This window comes from Crocuta crocuta, unplaced genomic scaffold (assembly GCF_008692635.1).
Source record: "Crocuta crocuta isolate KB4526 unplaced genomic scaffold, BGI_CrCroc_1.0 scaffold15, whole genome shotgun sequence".
Lineage (NCBI taxonomy): Eukaryota > Metazoa > Chordata > Mammalia > Carnivora > Hyaenidae > Crocuta > Crocuta crocuta.
In genome coordinates this window covers 3,000,009-3,023,083 of record NW_027530508.1, presented here as the reverse complement: position 1 = coordinate 3,023,083, position 23,075 = coordinate 3,000,009, and the positions used below count along the sequence as shown (strand labels likewise).

At 43.1% G+C, this 23,075-nt stretch overlaps 1 protein-coding gene across 3 annotated transcripts; it reads right to left on the bottom strand.

Annotated features, from left to right (window-relative positions):
- Positions 1 to 4,918: 4,918 nt before the first annotated feature.
- On the bottom strand, positions 4,919 to 21,612 carry LOC144233915 (signal-regulatory protein beta-1-like). 3 transcript variants are annotated; one of them, XM_077766998.1, is made up of 6 exons: positions 21,523 to 21,612; positions 11,735 to 12,094; positions 8,129 to 8,155; positions 7,798 to 7,956; positions 7,281 to 7,342; positions 4,919 to 6,076 (listed from the first exon to the last, which is right to left on the bottom strand). In XM_077766998.1, exons 1-5 carry the CDS (start codon positions 21,590 to 21,592, stop codon positions 7,323 to 7,325), a joined length of 636 nt encoding a protein of 211 aa, XP_077623124.1. In that variant the 5' UTR covers positions 21,593 to 21,612; the 3' UTR covers positions 4,919 to 6,076; positions 7,281 to 7,322. The 3 variants fall into 3 exon arrangements, with proteins under 3 accessions (XP_077623124.1, XP_077623123.1, XP_077623122.1); XM_077766997.1 differs by having other exon boundaries at positions 4,919 to 7,342; XM_077766996.1 differs by having other exon boundaries at positions 4,919 to 7,956.
- Between the last annotated feature and the right edge of the window lie 1,463 nt (positions 21,613 to 23,075).

Genomic DNA, 23,075 nt, shown 5'->3' with positions numbered 1-23,075 from the left:
TAAGAGGGTGATCCAGTTTCATTCTTCTGCATGTTGCTGTCCAGTTCTCCCAGCACCATTTGCTGAAGAGACTGCCTTTTTTCCACTGGATATTCTTTTCTGCTTTGTCAAAAATTAGTTGGCTATATAGTTGTGGCTATATATTTGTTGGCTATATATTTGTGGGTCCATTTCTGGGTTCTTTTTTTTTTAATGTTTTTTATTTTTATTTCTAGGAGAGAGAGAGAGAGACAGCGTGAGCAGGGGAGGGTCAGAAAGAGAGGGAGTCACAGACTCTGAAACAGGCTCCAGGCTCTGAGCTGGCAGTCAGCACAGAGCCTGACGCGGGGCTCGAACCCACTAACCGCGAGATCATGACCTAAGTGAAAGTCGGACGCTTCACTAAGCCACCCAGGCACCCCATGGGTTCTTTATTCTGTTCCATCTATGTGTCTGTTTTGTGACAGTACCATACTGTCTTGATGATTACAGCATTGGAATAGCTTGAAGTCTGGAATTGTGTTGCCTCCAGCTTTGGTTTTCTTTTTCAACATTACTTTGGCTATTCAGATCTTTTCTGGTTCCATACAAATTTTAGAATGGTTTGTTCTAGCTCTAAGAAGAATGCTGGTATTATTTGAGAGGGACTGTATTGAATGTGTAGATTGCTTTGGGGAGTATAGACATTTTAACAATATTTGTTTTTCCAATCTATGAGAATAAAATGTTTTCCCATTTCTTTCTCTCTTCTTCAATTTCTTTCATAAGTGTTCTGTAGTTTTCAGCATATAGAGCCTTTACCTCTTTGGTTAGCTTTTTTTCCCTAAGTATCTTATGATTTTTGATGCAATTGTAAATGGGATCAATTTCTTGATTTCTCTTTCTGCTGCTCATTGCTGGTGTATAGAGAGGCAACTGATTTCTGTATGTTGAGTTTATATCCTGTGACTGCTGGATTCTAGCAAGTTTTTGGTAGTGTGTTTTTGGTTTTCCATGCAGAGTATCATGTCATCTGCGAAGAGTGAAAGTTTGACTTCTTCCTTGCCGATTTGTATGCTTTTTATTTCTTTGTGTTGTTTGGTTGCTGAGGCTAAGACTTCCAGTACTATGTTGAATAACCATGGCAAGAGTGGACATCCCTGTCATGTTCTTGACCTTAGGGGGAAAGCTCTCAGGTTTTCCCAGGTGGGGATGATGTTAGCTGTAGGTCTTTCATATATGGCTGTAATGATGTTGAGGTATGTTTCTTCTATCTCTACTTTCCTGAGGGTTTGCTTTCTATTTTTTATCAGGAAAGGATGCTGTATTTTGTCAAATGCGTTTTCTTCATTTACTGAGAGAAGTATGTGGTTCTTATCCTTTCTTTTATTAATGTGGTGTATCATGTTGATTGATTTGTAGATATTAAACCAGCCCTGCAGTTCAGAAGTAATTCCCACTTGATCAGGGTGAATAATTCTTTGATGTATTGTTGTATTTGCTTTGCTGGTATATGTTGAGAATTTTTGCATGCATGTTCATCATGGAAATGGGATGTAATTCTCCTTTTTAGTGGGGTCTTTGTCTGGTTTTGGAATCAAGGTAATGCTGACCTCATGGAATGAGTGGAAGCTCTCCTTCCATTTCTATTTTTTTTCAGAACAGTTTGAAAAGAATAGATATTAACTCTTTTTTATTTCATTTTATTTTANAGTAAGAAGTTGCTGTGGTGGAGGTCAAGGAGGTTGTTTCCTGCTTTCTCCCCTAGGGTGTTGATAGTTTCCTGTCTCACGTTTTTCTCCATTGAGAGGTAGCATCTGTGTAGTGGTAATACACGTAAAACTCATGTTTTCTAATCTTAGGGGCTAAAAGATGAGAACTCTCACATGTGCTGCATTGAGTCCTGGGACCATGGAGGGGAGGTGTATCCATTATCCAAACAAAAAGGTGTGGAACAGACATGACCACTGGGAGATTTTGTGAACTGGGGGCCATTCCAACTGAGTTCTGTAAATTCTGGCTCAGAAAGAGAAAACCTTCCCCCAAGAAATTCTAGGGAAACAGGTAAGGAGAACATAGTAAAAGGGTATGGGGAGCCCCTGTGAAACACACCTGAGGCCCCACTCACCTGTGAATCTCAGAAGCAAAGTCAGCAGCAGGGAAGGCCAAGGTGGGCAGGGTTGGGAGGAAGGGACAGACATCCTCGTGGCCCCTGGATCCTTCTCTGTCTGAGTGTTGTCCTGAGAGGCCCGGGACTCTGTTCTCTGAGGAGAGAAGCCACTTCCTGCTTTCATGATGTCAGAGGAAGGGGGTTGTGATGAGGGGAAAGACCATAGAAATGTAACACCTTTTTTTCTTTTTTTTTTTTGAGATTATCAGTTGAACAGACAAGGTGGCTATAAGCTGAGAAGTTGCTGCTGGCAATGCTTGGGGTTTCCAGAGTTAAGAGCATGACACTCACAGACTTGTGGTCATTCCTGAGCCTTGTCCCATCTGAGGTTCTCCCCAGCCCACACTCCTGCCACTTTTGAGGTCCCAGAGACATGATGTGGGAAGGAGGTTAGAATTTTGGACATGGCGATGATTTGTGCTTTACAGGATGGAGGGGGCCACAAGGAAGGTGGGGCTCAGGAAACACTCCAAGAGGAAAAGCAACACACCTAGAAACACACCTGGGAGGGTGAGGGCTGCCTCTGCTGTCTGTGCTCGGTCCTGGGCCAGCTCAGGAGGAAGGGAATGGAGAGACTCAAGAAACACTCTCAGAAAGAGAAAGGAACCAGCATGTTGGCCTCCATCTCTCTCCCCTCCAGAATGGTCTGTACCCAAGCACACAGGTTGTCTTCAGGGACTCTCAGCCCACACTCAGAATGTGACCCTTTAATGTCCATGAATCCATAGTCATGCACTGACTGCTAGGGCTGTTTTTCTACTGCTTTCTTGTGAGTCTTTCCTCCTCTTAGGTGTATACAGGATGTTAAAACCAGGAGAGGTGTTACAACAAGAGAAGAATGCCAAGCAGGCCCAAACTGCCTATAAGAGAGGACAAGACTCCCCTTTCCCAGTGATGTCACTGTCCAGCACATTGTTCTGAAATGACAAATTCCATGCTGGGAGGCCATCCATGGCCCCTGCTGAGGATTGGACAGAATCTTCCCCCCGGTCTCCAGCATCCTACCCTTCCTCCCATTTCCAGGAGACTTCACACCTTCCATCAGACTCTAAACTCTTCAGAGACTCGGATTTTTAGTGGCTTGATGGTCAAGAGCACTGGATTTGTGGCAGATGCAATCTAAGTTCCAATCCTGAATCCACTTCTTGGGGACTGACCTATATATCTCTTGAATTTGAAATTATCATTTGTATAGTCCAAATATTCAAAATTGAGTTCATAGTCTGCACTCAGATATTCTCTTGTCACCTTCCACCCTGTTCAGTATGTGTTACATCCTCTACCCATTTAGTCAAACCAAGAAGGGACCCATATTCTACACCTTCATTTGTCCATTCTTGTCTGCCCGCTACTGGTGCCTGTTAGTTTTACCTCCTAAATGCCTATTGAATCTATTCTCCATCACTGTCATCATCTCTTGCTTGAATGAAAACTATTACTTCCTAATAGGCTACCCCCATCTTGTTTTTCCTGGTGTAAGCTCTGCCTTGGCTTTCTTCCAAGGTCGTCTTCTACAACACAGATCTGATTATACCCCTTTTTTGCATAAATAGTTTTGTTGTTTCTCATTGCTCTTGTAATGAGTGAGAGTGTTTGGTATATGGCATATGGTATGTAGTGTGTATATATGGTATGTGGTATATGATATATTTTATATGTCTTATATTGTTAGTGGTATGTGGTTTTGGTATGTGGTATGTGGTATATGGTGTGTGGCATATGGTATATGATATATAGCATATGCTGTATGGCCTATGGTATATGATATATGGTATATTGCATATGGCATTGGTATGTCTTATATGGCATGCAGTACATGGAACGTGGTTTTTGATATATGGCATATAATATGTGGTATATGGTATATTGTATATGTCTTATGGTTAGTGGTATGTGGTTTTGCTATGTGGTGTGTGGCATATGGTATATGGTATATGACATATGGTATGTGGTGGTATAAACAATGTATCCTTCCATGAATGGCTTGGTCCCTAGAGACAAAAGGATCCCTCCCCTTTTCTGATATCGACTTCTGCCTCTTTATTCCATATTGGGTTCCCTGGGAAACAGGTGTTGAGATGAATATTAACAAGCAGGTATTTTCAGGAAGCACTTTAGGATCAAACCTGTGGAAAGGAGGAGAAAGGAGCAGAATTGTTTAAAAGAAGTCGAGCTACAGAGAGGTCCCATGATGACCTCAGTTGAGCTCCTGTGGGTTCTGGTGCTAAGATGTTACTTCAGTGTTTTCTTGAACTGGGGTGGGAGGGCTGAGCCTTTACATCCCCATGTTGAAGAGTCACTGGATGTGGCTGGTTACCAGACATGACCTTGGGCATTGTGGCTCTCCTCAGGTGAGGCCATCCCAAAGAGGGTAACGGGTGAGGGCCACCTCCTGAGACCTGCTTCATCACTGCATCTACCTTGCTATGAAAAGCCCCTTCCAACTCTGTTTTTGGGCTCAGGACATGGATTAACTGCCCCCCACTTGAGGTCCTAAAACTACCCCACTCACCCAGGGGCCCAGAGTTCTCTGAGCACACTTGGACCAACTTGGGCTTTACTACTTGGAAATGTTTGGGATGACTGTCATGGGGACTGAGAAGCAGCTCCTGGGATCCTTGAGTACCTTGCTCTGGAATGAGCTCTGGCAGAGGACAGAGGAAGGAAGAGAAGGAACCTCAGAACTGGAGTGAGATAAAACCTGTATATAAAGACACAATCCCCCCACTATTCATTTCCTTGCAGTGTCCCCAAGGGGGTGCAAGAAGAAGATACAGAGCTGAGACGAGATGTTGAAGTTTTTTTATTGGACTCAATTTTGTGAAAGTTTTACATTTAGAAAAATCTTACAACAATCATACAGAGTTTCAATATACAGATGCACAGTTTCCCCTCTTATTAACATCTTACAGTAGCACAGTACATCTGTGCTACATCTGTTATAATTTAATGAACCAATATTGGTACATTATTATTAAGCAAAGTCCATAATTTATCTAGATTTTGTCTTGGCTTGGGCTGGCTACTAGGAGAAAACGCTGTAAACTAGATGCCTTGAACAACAGGAACTTATTTCTCACTGTTAAGGAAGCTGGAAGTGTGAGATCAGGGTGCCATGATCATTGGGTTGTGATGTGTATTTGCCACAATAGCAAAGCAGGTGATTGTGTAGTCTCCTGGTCTTCCCATGATAAGCCTGGGTGACATTGTACAAAAGTGAAAAACTGGCAGAAGGGAGTGGGCACAAAGCTGAAAGTGCACAGGAGAAACAAGGAAAGATGAGGCTAGAGCTGAAATTCAAACAGTGTGGGAGGGGTTCATGAAGCCATGGTGACTTTCATGGGAATAGTGTCAGGGACATGGTTTACAGAGTGTTTCCAGAGTCTAGATATGCAGGCAGAGAAGCAAAGTGAAGGCAAACTTACCATGTATCCGAGAAAGGGGGGTGGGTGGGAAATGTCCTGGAGGGAGTGACACCAGCATATATTCACATTAATGTTGTAAAGATATTGCAGCATTGGAAATGCAAGGGATGGAGTGTTAGAAATTGATCCCAATTGAGAAAGGAGTGAGACTGCAGTTAGAAGAAGACAAACACACTGCAAACTACTCTAGATAAGTCTTTACAAAAGATAAAACACTTCCTTTTTCAACATTTCTAATGTTTCCAACGACCATATACCAAATGAATAACAGTTTTACTGTTTTATTTTTCATGTCCCTATACATTGCTAACTGATAGTTCAAGGCTTTCCAATGTGTTGAAAAAAGTTTTTAAAGGTCACAGAAAAATTGTTACTTTTCCCAGTGATTACTGAGATCACTTCGCATGTTTACAGCTGCACCATCATTGCTGTGGTCCCGTACCACTGTGCAAAGGGAGCATTGTCTCCATTTACTGTGTCAGCTGATCTTAAGTTCTAGGAAACAACTCAGTTTGGGGATGAGCTGTGAAAACACAGAGGGAGAGAGTGGACTTGATATTTTATGTGGGACAGTTTATGGAAGGTGCTTTTAATAAAGTGGTCAGCAGAGCTTAAAAGAGGGAGAGATTGAGGCATGCATATCTGTAGGGGGAAAAAACAGAGGAGGGATACAGTTTGACTTCCACTTCCATAGGATCACTGTGGCTAGAAGTGGAGAGTCTGTTAGAGACATAGCAATGGTCCAGGAAGGGATGCTGGTGGCCTGGACCAGGGAGCAGCTCAGGAGTGAGCAGAGTGCAGGTTCTGGGTGGAGCCCACTGGTGTGTGGGAGGAGGCTTGCACTCACACCTGAGAGATTTTCAGGAATTTTTCAAGCCAGTTGTTCAAACATTGGTAGCTTGAAATTGGCCACATTGGAAGTGTAGACACCACAGAAATCAACAAGCACTACAAATCAGGCTTCTTTTTCTTTCTGAGAAGTGGATTGTTTAACATCTACCATCTTGCCACTGGACGGAGCTTTATGAAGGCAGAAATGAACATGGAATATGAAGAAGGAAATCATGGAGGGTCCTTATTTCTGGACTGTCAGCACAGGTACATGAGTGGGGGGTGGGGGGTTTGGGAAGGATGAAGGTGACAGAAGAGCTAGTGTTCCCATCACAGGGAGAGAAGGAAATATTCCCCTGTGGGCTTGAGTAGAGGGACATGTAGGCAAAGAGGAAGGAGAATCCTTACTTTTCTTCAAACCAGGATAGGATTCATTTGCATTCAGGAGGCTTAGAGAACCTTACCCAGGCTGGTGAGTGTGGGGGTTGGCAGGAATGACCCATGAGAGCATGGCCTTGAGTGTGTAGTTTAGGCCACAGTCCCCAAGAACTGGATGAAAGATAGACTGGTACATGAACATGTGACTTGTTTCTCACATTTTAGGAAGATACCCGTGTGTCAGCCCCTAGAGCACATTCCCATGCCCCCTGCTCAGACCCAGGTATGAAGACTGAGCTCTGGGGTGTCAAGGACGGTGAGAAGGAGCATCAGGAACTATGGGCAGGTGGGTCTCTGGGGAAACAGGCATTTGGAGCAGGGTTGTAGAAGCTTCTAGTTGTTCCTTGTTTTAGTCTGGGCCTCTCAGGGAAGGAAGGAGGCAGAGACTGAGGGTGGCATGTAGCAGGGGAGCAAGGAAGGAGCTGTGGACCCATGTTCACATTTTATGATCTGCTCACCATTCCAGAAATGTTCTCCTTGTGTCTCCTATGTCCTTGGTGCTATTTTTGTCCCGAGATACCTGTTGTGAGAGGACAGGCAGCCCCTGACTCTGCATCCTCAGCCTTCCTCCCTGGGTCTTGATTTCCTCCCCCAACCCTCCAGTCTGTCCCCCAGAGGGTCAGAACGGGAGCTGCCCCCAGAGCAGCCAGTGGTCACCTATCAGCATTCCTCTAACTGTGGACTCCTTGTGCCCTAGTAATCTATAGATGGTCTCCAAGGGGTTTCCCATTCAGTTGGCCCTCATCCAGTGGCTCTACACACTTCCTTCTGAGAAGCCCTAGGACTCTGTGCATATCCTTTGACAGCTTTTGACCCCACCCACTTCCTGCAGGACCCCACAGTCTTCCTGGAAGTTAGGAAACTCCCAGAGGGATCCCTGAGGCTCCAGAGGGTATGAAGGGAGGTGTGTCACCCGTTCTTTACCCCAGGTGGGCACTGACCCTGTGTGACCTGTGGGCTGCCCCTCCCGCTGACCTGGCTCCTCCTGGGATGGACCTTGCCCTGCCCTCCTCGTCCATAAATCACAGTCAATCCATTGCTTCCTGTGGACATAGATGGCAGAGACAATGATGAGCAGCAGCAGCTTGGGGCCCAGGTAGAAAGCCACCAGGAGTGGAGTGGAGAGTTCTAGGTCTGGAAATGAAGGAACAGGATGTAACATTACAGAGAGATCCAGGAGTCCATTCCCAGGGGCCTCCACTTACTCCATCTAAGGGAACCTTAGATCAACACTCTGAAGCTCATGAATCTCCCTGTGAGAGGCTTGAGGCAGATCTCAGGGTAAGAAGTACTTCATTTCATTCACCTTTTCCCAGGATGCCAGCTCTTCTTTCTGAGGGAAGAGATGGAGACAATGAGCACTCAGTAACTGGCAAGTGAGCTTTACTGACTTGGTCCCCACACCCAGTAGGGCGGATCTTACATCTTTCTGACAAAGGAACAGGCTCTTGGTTCATGGAGAGTCACAAGATGATTGGGAAATTCCTCACTGCTGTCCCAGAGGATGACTCTGAGACCTTGTCTTTGGACCAAGACATGCCCAACCTCTCAGGGTCAAGGAATCAGTATCAGCCCAGCCTCAAGTACAGTGAGGACAGTGTCTTGGTGAGTGAGGTGCAAGGCTGGCCTGCTTCCTTCCATGCACGGACCTAAGTGAACCCGTGTTCTCACATGTTGAAGGAGACCTCAGGGTGACCTGCCTCCTGGACAACACCCTAGAGAGGTAAGGAAATGGGCTTCAAACATCATCCTGCCCACCCAGACCCCAGTGCCAACATCAGGTCCCATCTTTCTGTTGCACATAGATCATTGGATCTGGATGCACAGCTTCAGATTCTTTGCCTTTTTACAACTACTGCTTTTGCTCTTAGACTTACATCAAGAAATTCAAGTAAGTTTTCTAAATACATGGAATAATCTTAGAGGGAGAGGCAGAGACTACCAGTTTTACCCCTGATGTGTTGGAGGACAGCAGCTCTCAGCTGGGTGGCCCTCTGTACTTTTTCTCAGTTTAAAGAGCTGCATTGCCCATGTTTGCACCTGCTTCTAGAGGGCGGCCTATAGCAGAGGCCTGGAGGAAGAGCAGGTACAGAGGTTTTGCCCCTCTGCTCCATTTAAAAAAGTCAAAAATGGCATCCAGCTCGCCTGTTCTCTGTCCAAGTATGACTCTTCTGTGCTATATTGTGTTCAATGTCTCCCTTTGCCAGTCTTGCCTCCTTCCTTGTCTCACACGCGTGTGCATCAGACAGCACTCCACAGTGAGCTTGCCCCCTTCTCCTATAACTTAGAGGTTGCTTCCCAAGACAGTTGACTTGTGGCGCTTGTCTGGGAGGGGTCTGGAAACCCAGCTGTAATGTGCAGATACACACCTGGGTCTCAGTCAGCTGAGAGGCTAAGAGGTCCCCAACCTGGTGGGCAGAGGAGCAGAGGAAGATCCCAGCTTTCCCTGATATTGTCACTGCTAAAAGCTCACAGTGGTGACCTGGGATGATGTAAGCAGAGGATGGGAGTGCCCTGGTAATCTGGAAGTGAGCTGGTAATTATGAGAACTGTGGAATTGGATGGGTGTTGATGGGCATCAACCCTTCAGAGAAAGACAATGCAAACTAAGACCAAAGAATCACACTTGAAAGGTCATGTGTGAAAGAAGACATCTGGGCAACATTGGAGACTCACACCTCCTAGAGCTGGAGGGTAGAAAAAGCTCAGGACATAAGTGGGCCCACCATCCTCATCAGAGCATCAGTGCTGCAGAGAGAATTGAATTCTCAGCTTCAGTGCACCTCTTTGTCAGAATAGGGCCAAGGTGGGGAAACATGGGAGACAGATACTGAGATGTGCGGTAGAGACTTTGGGGACAAGGCATTCAAAGCCCTCAGGCCACTTGTGTCTGCTGAGGACAAGGCAGCATCTTAGTTACTCATCTCTGAATACAGCTTCTAAACCCAAAGAAAAAAAGCAATAAAAGGACAGTAAATCCTATGGAAACCTGGCTCTCAATAGCCCTTGAAGAGCAATGCCCAAACTGCAAAATCTCTGGGAGACAAAAGAGAAAAATCACCAAATCCAAAAACTCAGTCGCTTACGCTGTTGCCTGCCCACCCTCACCAGCTGCAGGAAAGGGCAGGCGAAGACAACAAGGAGCTGACCAAGGAGCCTGAGAGTTGTTTACAAATCCCACTGCCAATATTAAATCCAACTTAAATTAGAAAATATTGAAATATGCCCTGCACAGCAGGACACAGATTATAGGAAACTGTTTCAAAGTATGTTTGACTTGGGACTTAGGGTGATTGGCTCAGATCCCTCAGAGTCTGTGAATATGGTACCTTACATGGCAGTAGAGACTTTGTGGGCATTAGGTGGGGTTTTGAGTGGGTCATTATCTTGGACAACAGAGTGGAGCCAACGTAATCGCAGAGACCTTTACAAGTGAAGAAGGGAGGCAGGAGAGAGGCAGCAGGAGGCATATTGACCACAGCAGCGGGTAGTCTGGAACAGGAACCTCAAAGTGGAACAGCAAGGACACAGACTCCCCACCAGGGTCCCCAGAGGGAACGCAGCCCTGCCAACTCATTGTAGACTTTCTGCCTCTAGAAATGGAAGAAAAGAATGTGTGTCATTTTAAGCCACTAATAGTGTGCTAATTATTACAGCAGCAATAGGAAGCTGATACAGGGAGGCAGGGACATTTTAAGAGAACAATGCAAGATTTTCAAGAAGGTTGGAGCCTTCTCCCACTTTGACCAATACAGTGAGTGTGCAAAGAGCAGCTCAGGCTGCTTCAGGTTTAATCATGGCTCTTTTTGCTTGCTCAGGTAAGATCCCCTGAGCCTCAGTGTCCCTATCTCTAACAGGGAAGAGGAGGTCCCTCCTTATAGCTTTGGTGACGAGGAGTAGCTTTCATGATGAAGATACAGCATCTTGCCTGGTGCCCCCCAGGCTCCTCCTTCTTCATCTGTTCTCATTCAGGGCTTCACCTGAATGGAAAGCTTGGGGAAGAGGAAGAAACAATCTACTAGCGGCACATATCTGCCTGGCGGAGGAGCCAGCTACTAGCTGTGGTGCTTAGACAAAGGATGCACCACTGGGAACTTCTGTAATACCTGCACAATCGGGAAAGCCACTTTTCCTGCCTATAGTCAAAGGATGTGGGAAGACTCAGTTGCTATTATATGATTTAGTCCCTGAATTGTATGAGGGTTTTCTGGACAGACCCACAGCAAATACCCACCCTCTGGTATCTTCTCCAAACTGGGCTATCAGTAAACCATGAGCCTGTGCTGCTTCTCACTGTGACTTTTCTGAAGATGAAAGAAAGAAAGAAAGAAAGAAAGAAAGAAAGAAAGAAAGAAAGAAAGAAAGAAAGAAAGAAAGAAAGAAAGACAGTGTCCCACGTCCCTTCCCTGGGTGCATTTGTCCTCATTGGAAAGGAAGGGAACATAAGCTTCACAGAGAAAGGCTTTGTCTGTTTTGTTCCCTGCCACTCCCACAGCAACCAGAGCAGAACCTGCACACAGCAGGTGCTTAGTAAATGTGGAGTAAAGGGAACACTGGCCACACTGAGGAGAGGTCTCTCCAGAGGCAGGGGTGAGGTGAGGCCTTGTGACTGGGTAAGTCACTCAGCCTCTCAGTCCCTCATCGCTGGAACCAGAGGGCTGGTCAGGATTAGAAAAGGGAAGAGCTTAGAGCCTACAGACTGAGGTTCCATATTTCCCCACCCTTACCAGCCACGGGGTCTTCAACAAATAGCACAGCGTCTCCAGGCCTCAACCTCCCTGATCCGTGAAAGGGGCTGTTTCGGGGCACCGACCACAGCGCCTGATTCTTATCTGTTGCTCAGACAGTGGAGGGCTTTTTTATTGACTTGTTGCCACAACCAGGGGACGAAGGAGGTCCATGCCATACTTACCACTCACGGTGACCTGGGTGCCTGGTCCAGACTTAAACTCCACATCAGGGGTCCCTTTCTGGAACTTCACACAGTAGTAGGTTCCCGTGTCTGCTGGGGTGATGTTGCTGATGCGGATGGAAAAGTCCGTGTTGTTTCTCCTTGTGGTGTCTGCAACATTTATTACTCGAGGCGGTGGGTGGTATCCTCCTCTGGAGCTGAAGATTAACTCCCGGTCTGGCCCCGTCCCCCTGAACCACTCCACCTTCCCAATGGGGAGCAGGGAGGTCAAGTTGCAGTGCAGAGTGGCCGTCTCTCCGGCTGCCACAGACACCAACTTCTCAGGCTGGATCACCTGCAGCTCTGCCTCACCTGCCACACCTGGAGGGAACACAAAGCAGGTGTTTCTTATCCTTGTGTGATCTCGTCTGTCTTCTCAAGTGTTTATCCACCACAGCTTTCACTGACCGAGTGCACACCATGAGTGAGCCTTGAGCTCAGCATGCTGCATGTACACGGCACATAACCCTCATGATGAGCCTGTAACATGGGACCCTATTACAGCTGAGGACACTAAACCACAGATTGAGTGATGTGGCACCCAGCAGGAGGGAGTGCCTCAGCCCTCTCTATAAGCTTCATACTTCACCTATGATTCTAGTTGTTCACTTGCTGGCCTTAAGGAGTGTTACATTTTCTGAACCCTTTGCATTCAGCAAGAGCATCAGGCTGCTTTAGACCATTGTGTGTGAATTGAGTGATGAATGTATTTTTTGGGCTGTGCATTTAACTTCTAGAACCCTCTATGGATCAACTTCCCTCCTCCACAAGCACATGCGCATGCAATGCACATGCTGGGGTCTGTTCCATCATCCTGGATACTTGAGAGACAGTGATGTGCAGGCTGTTCAACACACCATAAACATGTAGTTAAATGAGAAGTAAAACAGTGTTTCAAACCTTTGGGGTTTTTCCTATACTACCATCATATTATATTAGTCTCTGAATGCTGCTGTAACCAGTTATTAAAAATGCAGTGCCCCAAAACTGCATAAATGTACTGTCTTATAATTCTCAAGATTAAGAGTCCAAATTGGTGTTGCTGGACTAAAATCAAGGGGCAGCCAAGCTCGATTTCTTCTGGAGGCCTGTGTTTTTGTCTTTCCAAATTCTAGAAGTTACCCACAATCCTTTTCTCATTATTCCCAACTTCCTTTCATTATAGATTCTCACTTCTATTGTCACTTTTCATTCTCTGACTTCCTTGCCTCCTTCTTATAAGGACTCTTGTGAATATATTTGGGCCATTTTGATAATCTAGGATAATCTCCCCGTTTAACAGTCTTCAGTTAATCACTTCTGCAAAATCTCTTTTGCCGTATACAGAAAGCTATTCATACGTTCTGGGTATTAGGATATGGACCTCTTTGAGGGGCCATTGTTCTGTCTATAATGCATGCCTTCCGGGATTGTTACAGAAAGCAGTTACCATAAAAATAACGCTTTGTGGGTCATCATCACACAGCCTAAATGAGCAGGCAATTTACTGGAATCTAGAAGAAGGACTCTTCAAGCATGAACTGGTAAACAGTTTGTGAAATAAAACTCAAAATCAACAACAGAAGTAGATATGGAATATTCTCAAATAATATAGAAATAAAACAACATACTCTTTAAAAATTAAAACTGCAAAAAAGGAATCACAAGAGAAATTAGAAAACACCTTGAGATGAATTAAAATAGAAACACAACTTGCCAAAACCTACAATCTGCAGTGAAACCAGCGCTAGAGGGAAATTTATGGCTATAATGCCTACTTTTAAAGAGAGGAAAGATCACAAATTAATGAACTCCTGTGGACCTTAAAAAATCAGAAAGAGAAGAGAAAAATAAACCCAAAGCTAGCAGAATGAAGAAAATAAAAAGGACTACTGTAGAGATAAATAAAACGTGTATAGAAAAACAACAGGGAAAATCAACAACACCAAGAGTAAATGTTCAGAAAGACCTATTTAGTTGGCAAAACTTTAGCTAGACTGACTAACAAAAAAGAAAAGAGAGAGAAAGAGAGAGAGAGAGAAACTTCATGAACTAAACCAGAATAAAAGAGAAAGACATTAGTAGGCATTTTATAGAAATAAAGGGGATTCTAAAAGAGTACATCAAACAATTATACACCAATAAAATGAGTAACTTAGATTAAATGGTCAAATTTCTACACAGACACAAGTTATCAAGACTAATCTTGAAGACAGAAAATCTGAATAGACTAACACTAGTAGGATGATTGAATCAGTAATCAAAAATTTCTCAATAAAGGAAAGCCCAAGACCATGTAGTTTCACTGGTTAATTCTTCAAAACATTTAAAGAAATGTTAACACTAACCTTCTTCAAACCATTCCAAAAAATTAAAGAGGAAGGAAGACTCCTAAGTCATTCAGGGTTATTCTGAGGCACATTTTTAGGGCAGTGTTATCCTGATATCAAAGCCAATAAAGGCACCACAAGAACTACAAGAACAGACCAATGTCTTGCCTGAATATTGATGCAACAATGCTCAACAAAACACTAGCAAACCAAGTTCAACAGTACATTAAAGGAATTATACACAATGGCCAAGTGGAATTTCTTCCTGGAATGCTAGGATGACTCAACATATGAAAATCAGACAATGTGATAGGCTACATTTATAGAATGAAGAAAAAAAACACAAAGTCATCTCATTTGATGCAGAAAGTTATTTGATGAAAGTCAACAGTTTTCATGATAAAAACAATACGCTAGGGATAGATGGAAACTTACACAAATGATAGTCATATATGAAAGATCTATAGCTAATATCATCCTTCATGACAAAAGTCTGAAAGCTTTTCCTCTAAGATCAAGAACAAGGCAAGGATACCCACTTCACCACTTCTATTCAACACAATACTAGAAATTCCAGAAAATGCAATTAGGCAAGAAAAAAAATAGCACTCAAATTGCAAAGGTATAAGTAAAAACTATCTTTCTTTTCACATGACATGATTTTTTTAATAGTTTATTGTCAAGTTGGTTTCCATATAACACACAATGCTCATCCCCACAAGTGCCCTCCTCCATGCCCATCACCAAGCTTCCCCTCCCCCACCCCCATCAGTCTTCAGTTTGTTCTCAGCATTCAAGAGTCTCTCATGGTTTGCCTCCCTCTCTCTCCCCCACTATTTCCCTTCCCTTCTTCTCTCCCATGGTGCTCCGTTAAGTTCCTNTAAAACTAATAGGCAACCGATGGAATGGGAAAAGATAGTTGCAAATTACATATCAGATAAAGGGCGAGTTTCACATGATATGATTTTATCGGTAGCAATCCTAAAGGTTCCACATGTAAAAGTAAACTGTTAGAGTTAATAATGAATTCAGCTAATTTGTGTGATACAAAATCAATGGCCATATTCCACTGTGTGTGTGTGTGTGTGTGTGTGTGTGTGTATCCATTCATCAGCGATGGATATTTGGGCTCTTCCATAAGTTGGCTATTGTTGATAGTGCTGCTATAAACATTGGGGTACAAGTGCCCTTCAATTTGTATTCTTGTATACTTTGGATAAATACCTAGTTGTGCAATTGCTGGCTAACGGGGTAGCTAGCTCTATCTTTAACTTTCTGGGGAATCTCCATACTGCTTTCCAGAATGGCTACACCATGTTACATTTCCACCAACAGTTTAAGGAGGTTTCGCTCTCCCTGCATTCTTTGCCAACATCTGTTATTTCCTAAGTTGTTAATTTTAGTTATTCTGACAGGTATGAGTGGTATCTAACTGTAGTTTTGTTTTTTATTTCCCTGGTGATGAGTGATATTGAGCATTTTTAAAATGTATCTGTCAGCCATTTGTATGTCTTCTCAGCCACCAAAAAGAATGAAATATTGCCTGGGNAAAAAAAAAAAAGAATGAAATATTGCCAATAGCAATGACGTGGATGGAACTAGAGTGTATTATGCCAAGCAAAATAGGTCAGTCAGAAAAAAATAGATACCAAATGATTTCACTCATATGTGGAATTTAAGAAACAAAACAGATGAATATAGGAGAAAGGAAGGAAAACTAAAATAAGATGAAAATAGAAGAAGAACAAACCACAAGAGACTCTTAACTATAGAAAACACTGCAGGTTTCTGGAGGGGTAGTGGGTGGGGGGATGGGCTAAATGAGTGATGGGCATTAAGAAGCACAGTTATTGTGATGAACACTGGGTATTCTATGTAAGTAAGTAATGAATTACTAAATTCTACTCCTGAAACCAATACTACACTATATGTTAACTAATTTGAATTTAAATAAAATCTTGGAAGAAAAAAACCCCAAAATCAACAGTCAAAAATAAAGTGCATTTCACCAAGAACCATGAAATACCTAGGAATAAACCTAACCAAAGATGTAAAAGATCTGTATGTTGAAAACTATAAAAAACTTAATGAAGGAAATTGAAGAAGACACAAAGAAATGGAATAACATTCCATGCTCATGGATTGGAAGAATAAATATTGTTAAAATGTCAATACTACCCAAAGCAATCTACATATTCAATGCAATCCCAATCAAAATTGCACCGGCATTCTTCTCAAAGATAGAAAAAACAATCCTACAATCTGTATGGAACCACAAAAGACCTCAAATAGCCAAAACAATCTTGAAGAAGAAAAGCAAAGCAGAAGGCATTGCCATCCCAGACTTTAGCCTCTACTACAAAGCTGTCATCATCAAGACAGTATGGTATTGGCACAAAAACAGACACATAGGCCAATGGAATAGAATAGAGAACCCAGAATTGGACCCACAAATGTATAGCCAACTAGTCTTTGACAAAGCAGGAAAGAGTATCCAATGGAAAAAAGAGTCTGTTTAGCAAATGGTGCTGGGAGAACTGGACAGCAACATGCAGAATGAAACCAGACCACTTTCTTACAGCATACACAAAAACAAACTCAAAATAGATGAAAGACCTAAAAATGAGACAGAAAACCATCAAAACCCTAGAGGAGAAAGCAGGCAACAACCTCGTTGATCTCAGCCTCAGCAATTTCTTACTCAACACATCTACAAATGCAAGGTAATTAAAAGCAAAAATGAACTATGGGACCTCATTAAAACAAAAAGCTTCTCCACTGCAAAGGAAACAATCAACAAAACTAAAAGGCAACCAACAGAATGGGAAAAGATATTTGCAAATGACATATCAGATAAAGGGCTAGTATTCAAAAATCTATAAGGAACTCACCAAACTCCACACTTGAAAAACAAATAATCCAGTGAAGAAAAGGGCAGAAGACATGAATAGACACTTTTCCAAAGAAGACATCCAGATGGTCAACAGACACATGAAATGATGCTCAGCGTCCCTCCTCATCAGGGAAATATAAATCAAAGCCACACTGAGATACCACCTCACACCAGTCAGAGTGGATAAAATGAACAAATCAGGAGACTATAGATGTTGGTGACGATGTGGAGACACAGCAACCCTCTTGCACTGTTGGTGGGAACGCAAACTGGTGCAGCCCCTCTGTAAAACAGTGTGGAGTTTCCTCAAAAAATTAAAAATAGAACTCCCCTATGACCCAGCAATAACACTGCTAGGAATTTACCCAAGGGATACAGAAGTGCTGATGGATAGGGGCACATGTACCCCAATGTTCATAGCAGCACTTTCAACAATAGCCAAATTATGGAAAGAGCCTAAGTGTCCATCAACTGATGAATGGATCAAGAAGATGCGGTTTATCTATACAATGGAATACTACTTGGCAATGAGAAAGAATGGAATCTGGCTATTTGCAGCAACGTGGAGAGAACTGGAGGGTATTTATGCTGAGTGAAATAAGTCAGTCAGAGAAAGACAGATACTATGTGTTTTCACTTACATGTGGATCTTGAGAAACTTAACAGAAGACCATGGGGGAGGGTAAGGGGGGAAAAAGTTACAAACAGATAGGGAGGCAAGAAAACCATAAGAGACTCTTAAACGTGGAGAACAAACTGAGGGTTGATGGGGTGGGGGAGAGAGGAAAGTAGGTGATGAGTATTGAGGAGGACACTTGTTGGGATGAGCACTGGGTGTTGTATGGAAGCCAATTTGAGAATAAATTATATTTAAAAATAAAGTGTTAAACATGGTAAAAATTAGAGTGCATTTCTGTACGCGAGTGGTGACCAATTAAAAAAGGAAATTAGCAAACAATTCCAGTTACACTAACATCAAATAGTATAAAAATACTTAGGAGTAAATTTTCACATGGGAATGAAAGACAACTACGCCAAAAAGTGTAAAACATTGCTGAAAGAAATGAAAGAAGACATAAATAAATAGAAAACCTTCCTTTGTTCATGCATTGGAAGACTAAATATTGTTAAGATGTCAATACTACCTAAAGCAATCTACAGATTCAATACAATTGCTATCAAAACCCCCATGGCATTTTTTTTTTGCAGAAATAGAAAAGCCCATTCTAAAATTCATATGCAATCTCAAGGGATGCAGATCACCAAATATCCTGGAAAAGAACATCGTTGGAAAACTCACATTTATTGATTTAAAAATCTACTAGATAGTATAATAGAGTACTGCAATATTGAAAATGAATAGAGATATAGAGCAATGGAATAGAATAGAGAGCCTAGCAATAAATGCTTACATATATGGTCTAAAGATTTTCAACAAGAGTGCCAAGACCAATGAGGGAAAGAGTAATCTTTTCAACATGGGATGCTGGGAAAACTGGATATCCACATGCAAACAAAGAGGTTGAACACTCATCTTACTCTATATAGAAAAATGAGCTCAACTGGATGAAGGGACCTAAATCTGTAAAACTCAGAGAAAAAAGTGTAGGCAAAACTCATGATATTGGATTTGGCAATGATTTCTTGGCTAAGAAACCAAAGGAACACATAACAAAAGAAAAATATATGTAAATTGGACTTCATCAAAATTAAAAACTTTTGCGTGGCAAAGGACAATATTAAAAGTGAAAGAGGAATGCCTGGGTGGCTCAGTCGGTTAGGCATCCAACTCTTGATTTCAGCTCAGGTCATGATCTCACAGTTTATAAGTTCAAGCCCCATGCCAGGCTCTGTGCTGACAGTGCAGAGCCTGCTTGGGATTCTCTCTCTCTCTCTCTCTCTCTGTCTCTCTCTGCCCCTCCTCCACTTGCACCCTCTGTCTCTTTCAAAACAAATAAATAAACAGAAAAAAAGCGAAAGAGAACTCACAGAATGGAAGAAAATATTTGCAAAGCATATGTCTCAGAAAGAATTAATAACCAGCATGAATAAAGAACTCCCACAATTCAACAACAAAATATCAAATAGCCCAATTGAAAAATCACCAAGAACTAGACTAGACATTTCTACAAAGAAGATATTCAAACGGTGAGTAAGCACATGAAAAGATATTGAACATCACTAGTCATTAGAAAAATGAAAATCAAAACCACAATGAGATACCCTTTCATCCCTGAGAATGACTTTTATCAAAACCAAAAGAAAGCAAAACCAAAATACAAGAAAATGAAAAATTAGAAAACAAGGATTGAGTAAGCTGTGGAGAAATCGAAACACTTGTATGTTGATGGTAGACATACAAAATGGTGTAGCCATCATGGAAACAGTGTGTTTTCATTAAAATTTAAATATAAGAATTTACCATATGATCCAACAGTTCCACTCTTAGGTAAATATCCCGCAAATTACAAGTAAGTGCTCAGATACTTGCACATCCATGTTCATAGCAGCATTATTCATGATAACTGAAAGGTAGCAGAAAAAATTCATGTCTATCCATAGATGAGTGGATAAACAAAATGTTGATGTATGTATGCATGTGTGTATATAGACACATACACACACACACATACATGCATACACACACACATATATGTTCAGAATTTTATTTGGCCTTAATAAGCATTAATAAGCAATGATAGTCTGGGGGCACCTGGATGGCTCAGATGGTTGTGCATCCTACTTTGGCTCAGGTCATGATCTCACGGTTTGTGAGTTGGAGCCCCACATTGGATTCGGTGCTGACAGCTCAGAGCCTGGAGCCTGTTTCAGATTCTGTGTCTTCCTCTCTTTCTGCCCCTCTCCTGCTCACAATGTCTGTCCTTCTCTCTCAAAAATAAATGTTAAAAAAAAAACCTTCAAAAAACAAACAAGAGGAACCAGGGAAAGGTATAAGCTGTGCCATCTGTGTATCTATAATCCTCATATTTCCATGTCTGGCCCAGGCTTGCCCTGAACTCTGGATTTCTATGTCCAATGAGCTACTCAACAATTTTCATAGATAGAAGTAAACCTCTCACTGCCAACACGCCCCAAACTGAACTCCTCAGTTTCCCCCACATCCTTGTACATCTCGATGAGGCACCTTTATTCTCCCAGACGCTCAGGTCCAAGCCCTTGGGAACCTCTCTTTCCCACCCCAAATCTTATGCATCAGGAGATCCTGTTTGCTCCGCATCTGCATGCATCTGCAATCTGACCTCTTCCCTTTCTCTCCTGGCTGCTGTCTGGGTGCAAACTGCTTTTCCTTGTTTGCATGAACACAATGAACTCTTGAATGCTCTAGTTGCTTCCATCTGTGCCCTGTGATGTCTAATCTCAACCAAATGCTAGAATAAATTAAAACTCATGGTGGATCATGTCACTTCTGTCTTTAAAACCTTGCAATAGCAACCATTTCACTCAGAGTGAAAGCCCAAATCCTTGAACGGAACAGGAGGATTCTACTCTAATGCTTTTCCTGTGCTGTTCAGGAAGGCGCTTTCCCCAGAAAATCACATGGCTCACACTCCAACTTCTTGTAATCTTTCCTATAATCTCCCTGTTCAGTGATGCCCACCCAGGATACCTCTTTAAATACATCCCACTCTGATGAGTGTCTCATTCTCTTAGCCAGCTATACTAGCATGTTTTTTCCTTAACACTCATCACTTTCTAATATACTATGTTATTTATTTATTTGGTATGTCTGTTGTTTCCTGTCCTTTTTCCACTACAACATAACTTCCACAGGGGCAACTACTTTCTCTCTTTTAATAACCAGGATGCCCTAAGCTCTTGTAACAGTCCTTGCACCCAGTAGCTACCAGTAAATATTGGTGTGATGTGTGTATTTCCCAGTGTGATCCCTTTCTGAGACCCTGCAGTCTATTTTCAGTGGAGAATTTCTCAGGAAATTATAATGAGAAGCTGCATTTCCCTTGAAGATGACTTGGGGGAAATAACCACTTACATATACTCAGGAAACAGAAGAGCCCTAAAGAAACAAATCCCAAATGCTCTTCCCCACACTCACCCTTCCTATACCCATTGGAAGATCTGCAGAAATCTCATGGGATGGACATGGGGCCATAGGGTTTGAGAAGAGCAATGGTTAGACCCACAAAAACCAGAATCAGACTGCCTGAGTTCAAATCATAGCCCTACCATTCACCACTGAGTAATCTTGGACTTTTCTGTGTCTTCTTTGCTTATCTGTGAATTAGGAGGACAGAAATGTCTACCGTGGACACAAAGATCACAGGACATAACAGACACATGCATTTCCAAGTGTGTTGGTTACCGCTGGTAACCAGCTGCAGGTGATGGATCCATAGAGGAAATACTCACATCCCAGATTTCATGCTCTCAGATGACACCCAGTCCTTGGCCTTCTGTGGCAGCCCTGGATAGTACACCTGTGCTTACCTGGAGGCCCTTAATGTCCAGAGACATGGATGAGCTTGAGGGAGCAGGGAAAGAGGGTTGTACCCCAAGGCAATGTTTACCTGTGAGTCCCAACAGCACAGCCAGCAGCAGGTAAGGAGGCAGGTGGCACCCAGAGGCAGGGGCCGACATCGTGGAGGCCTGGAGACCCTGCTCTGTGCAAAAGTGTGTGCTGGGGAGAATGGGCCTCTGTTCTGTAGAGAGGAAAGCCCGCCTCTTCCCATAATTAAGAGGAAGTTCACATGATGGAGTGATGTGACTGTGAGGCACGACCTGCTTCTAGATTGTGAAATAGAAGTCAAACAGAGAAGACCTCATTTGGTGAGAGGTTCTTGTCTTCTCTTTTCAGAGAGAGTGAAGAGGCGCAAGAGAGATAATGCTTCCTCCCTGCATGGGGCCTCTGCCCCCTCCAGCAGGCCCCTCCCCCCATCTTGACGTCTTCAAGGTGATTCCCCACTTGGGAGCCCCAGGCCAAGGCGGATCTGTAGTTGGGGGCTGTGTCCCAAACTCCTGGGCCCGGGCCACTTAGGAGTGCCTGGCTTATGGCCTCATTCTCCTCCAGCCTGCCAAACTGCAAGGGAGATGTCTAGAAGTGATCCTGTAAGCACGCCCTGGAGCCTCTCAGCAGGAAGAAGGAAGGGGCTCACCACAGCCTGCCAAACTTGGTGATTGAATGAGGTCTGTTCCAGAAATGCCTCCCCGTTCCAAGCCTTTATGTCACAACTGGTAACATTTCCCCCAAATGCACAGTACAGCGTGGGCCTCTGAAGTTGTATGTGTTTAGGACACCTGGCTGGCTGTCCATGGAGCCTGTGACTCCTGATTTTGGGGTCCTGGGTTTGGGCCACACCCATGCAGATTACCTAAAAATAAATCTTAGAATAAAAAAAAAAGAAGTTGTATGTGCTCGTATCATTCTCTCTCCTCTTTCAGGAGAGGAAGTGGGTTATAGATCCCAGACGTCACACTCCCAGGCATTTATCTGAGTGAAATAAAGACCAAACCCTCACAATAACCCATGTGGGAATGTTTAGAACAGCTTTCTTTGTAATGACAAAAGACTGGAAACATCCAAAATGTCCAGTAATAAGGGAATGCTTGAACAAACTATAGTGCATTCACAGCAGGAAATACTTCTCAGCAATAAGAAGGGATGAATTATTTACATGTGCACAGCTTGTAAGTTTCCAAAGGCATTATGTTGAGTGAACAAAATCACTCTCAAAATGTCACACACTGTATGAATCCACTTACACAACATTCTTGAAGGTGTAGAGAACAGATGGGCACGTGCCAGAGGTTTGGTGTGGTGGGGCTGGTGGGCACGATGAAAGGCTAGCACAAGGGAAATCTTTGTGGCCATGGAATTGTTCTGTACCCTGAATATGGTGCTGGTTACACAAACTACAAGTGAGCGGAAAGACACAAACAAAAGCTGGGAATGTTACAAGATTGAGCTGTAGAACACAATGCTATTGTCGCAATAATGTGGACACTGACTATGACATTATCGAAGATTAACATATTATGGTGATGGGGAAGAAATATGCACATGGGGCGTGGGGTCCGGAGTACCAGAGCGCATGTCAGTGAATAATGCATACAGGGGAGGTGT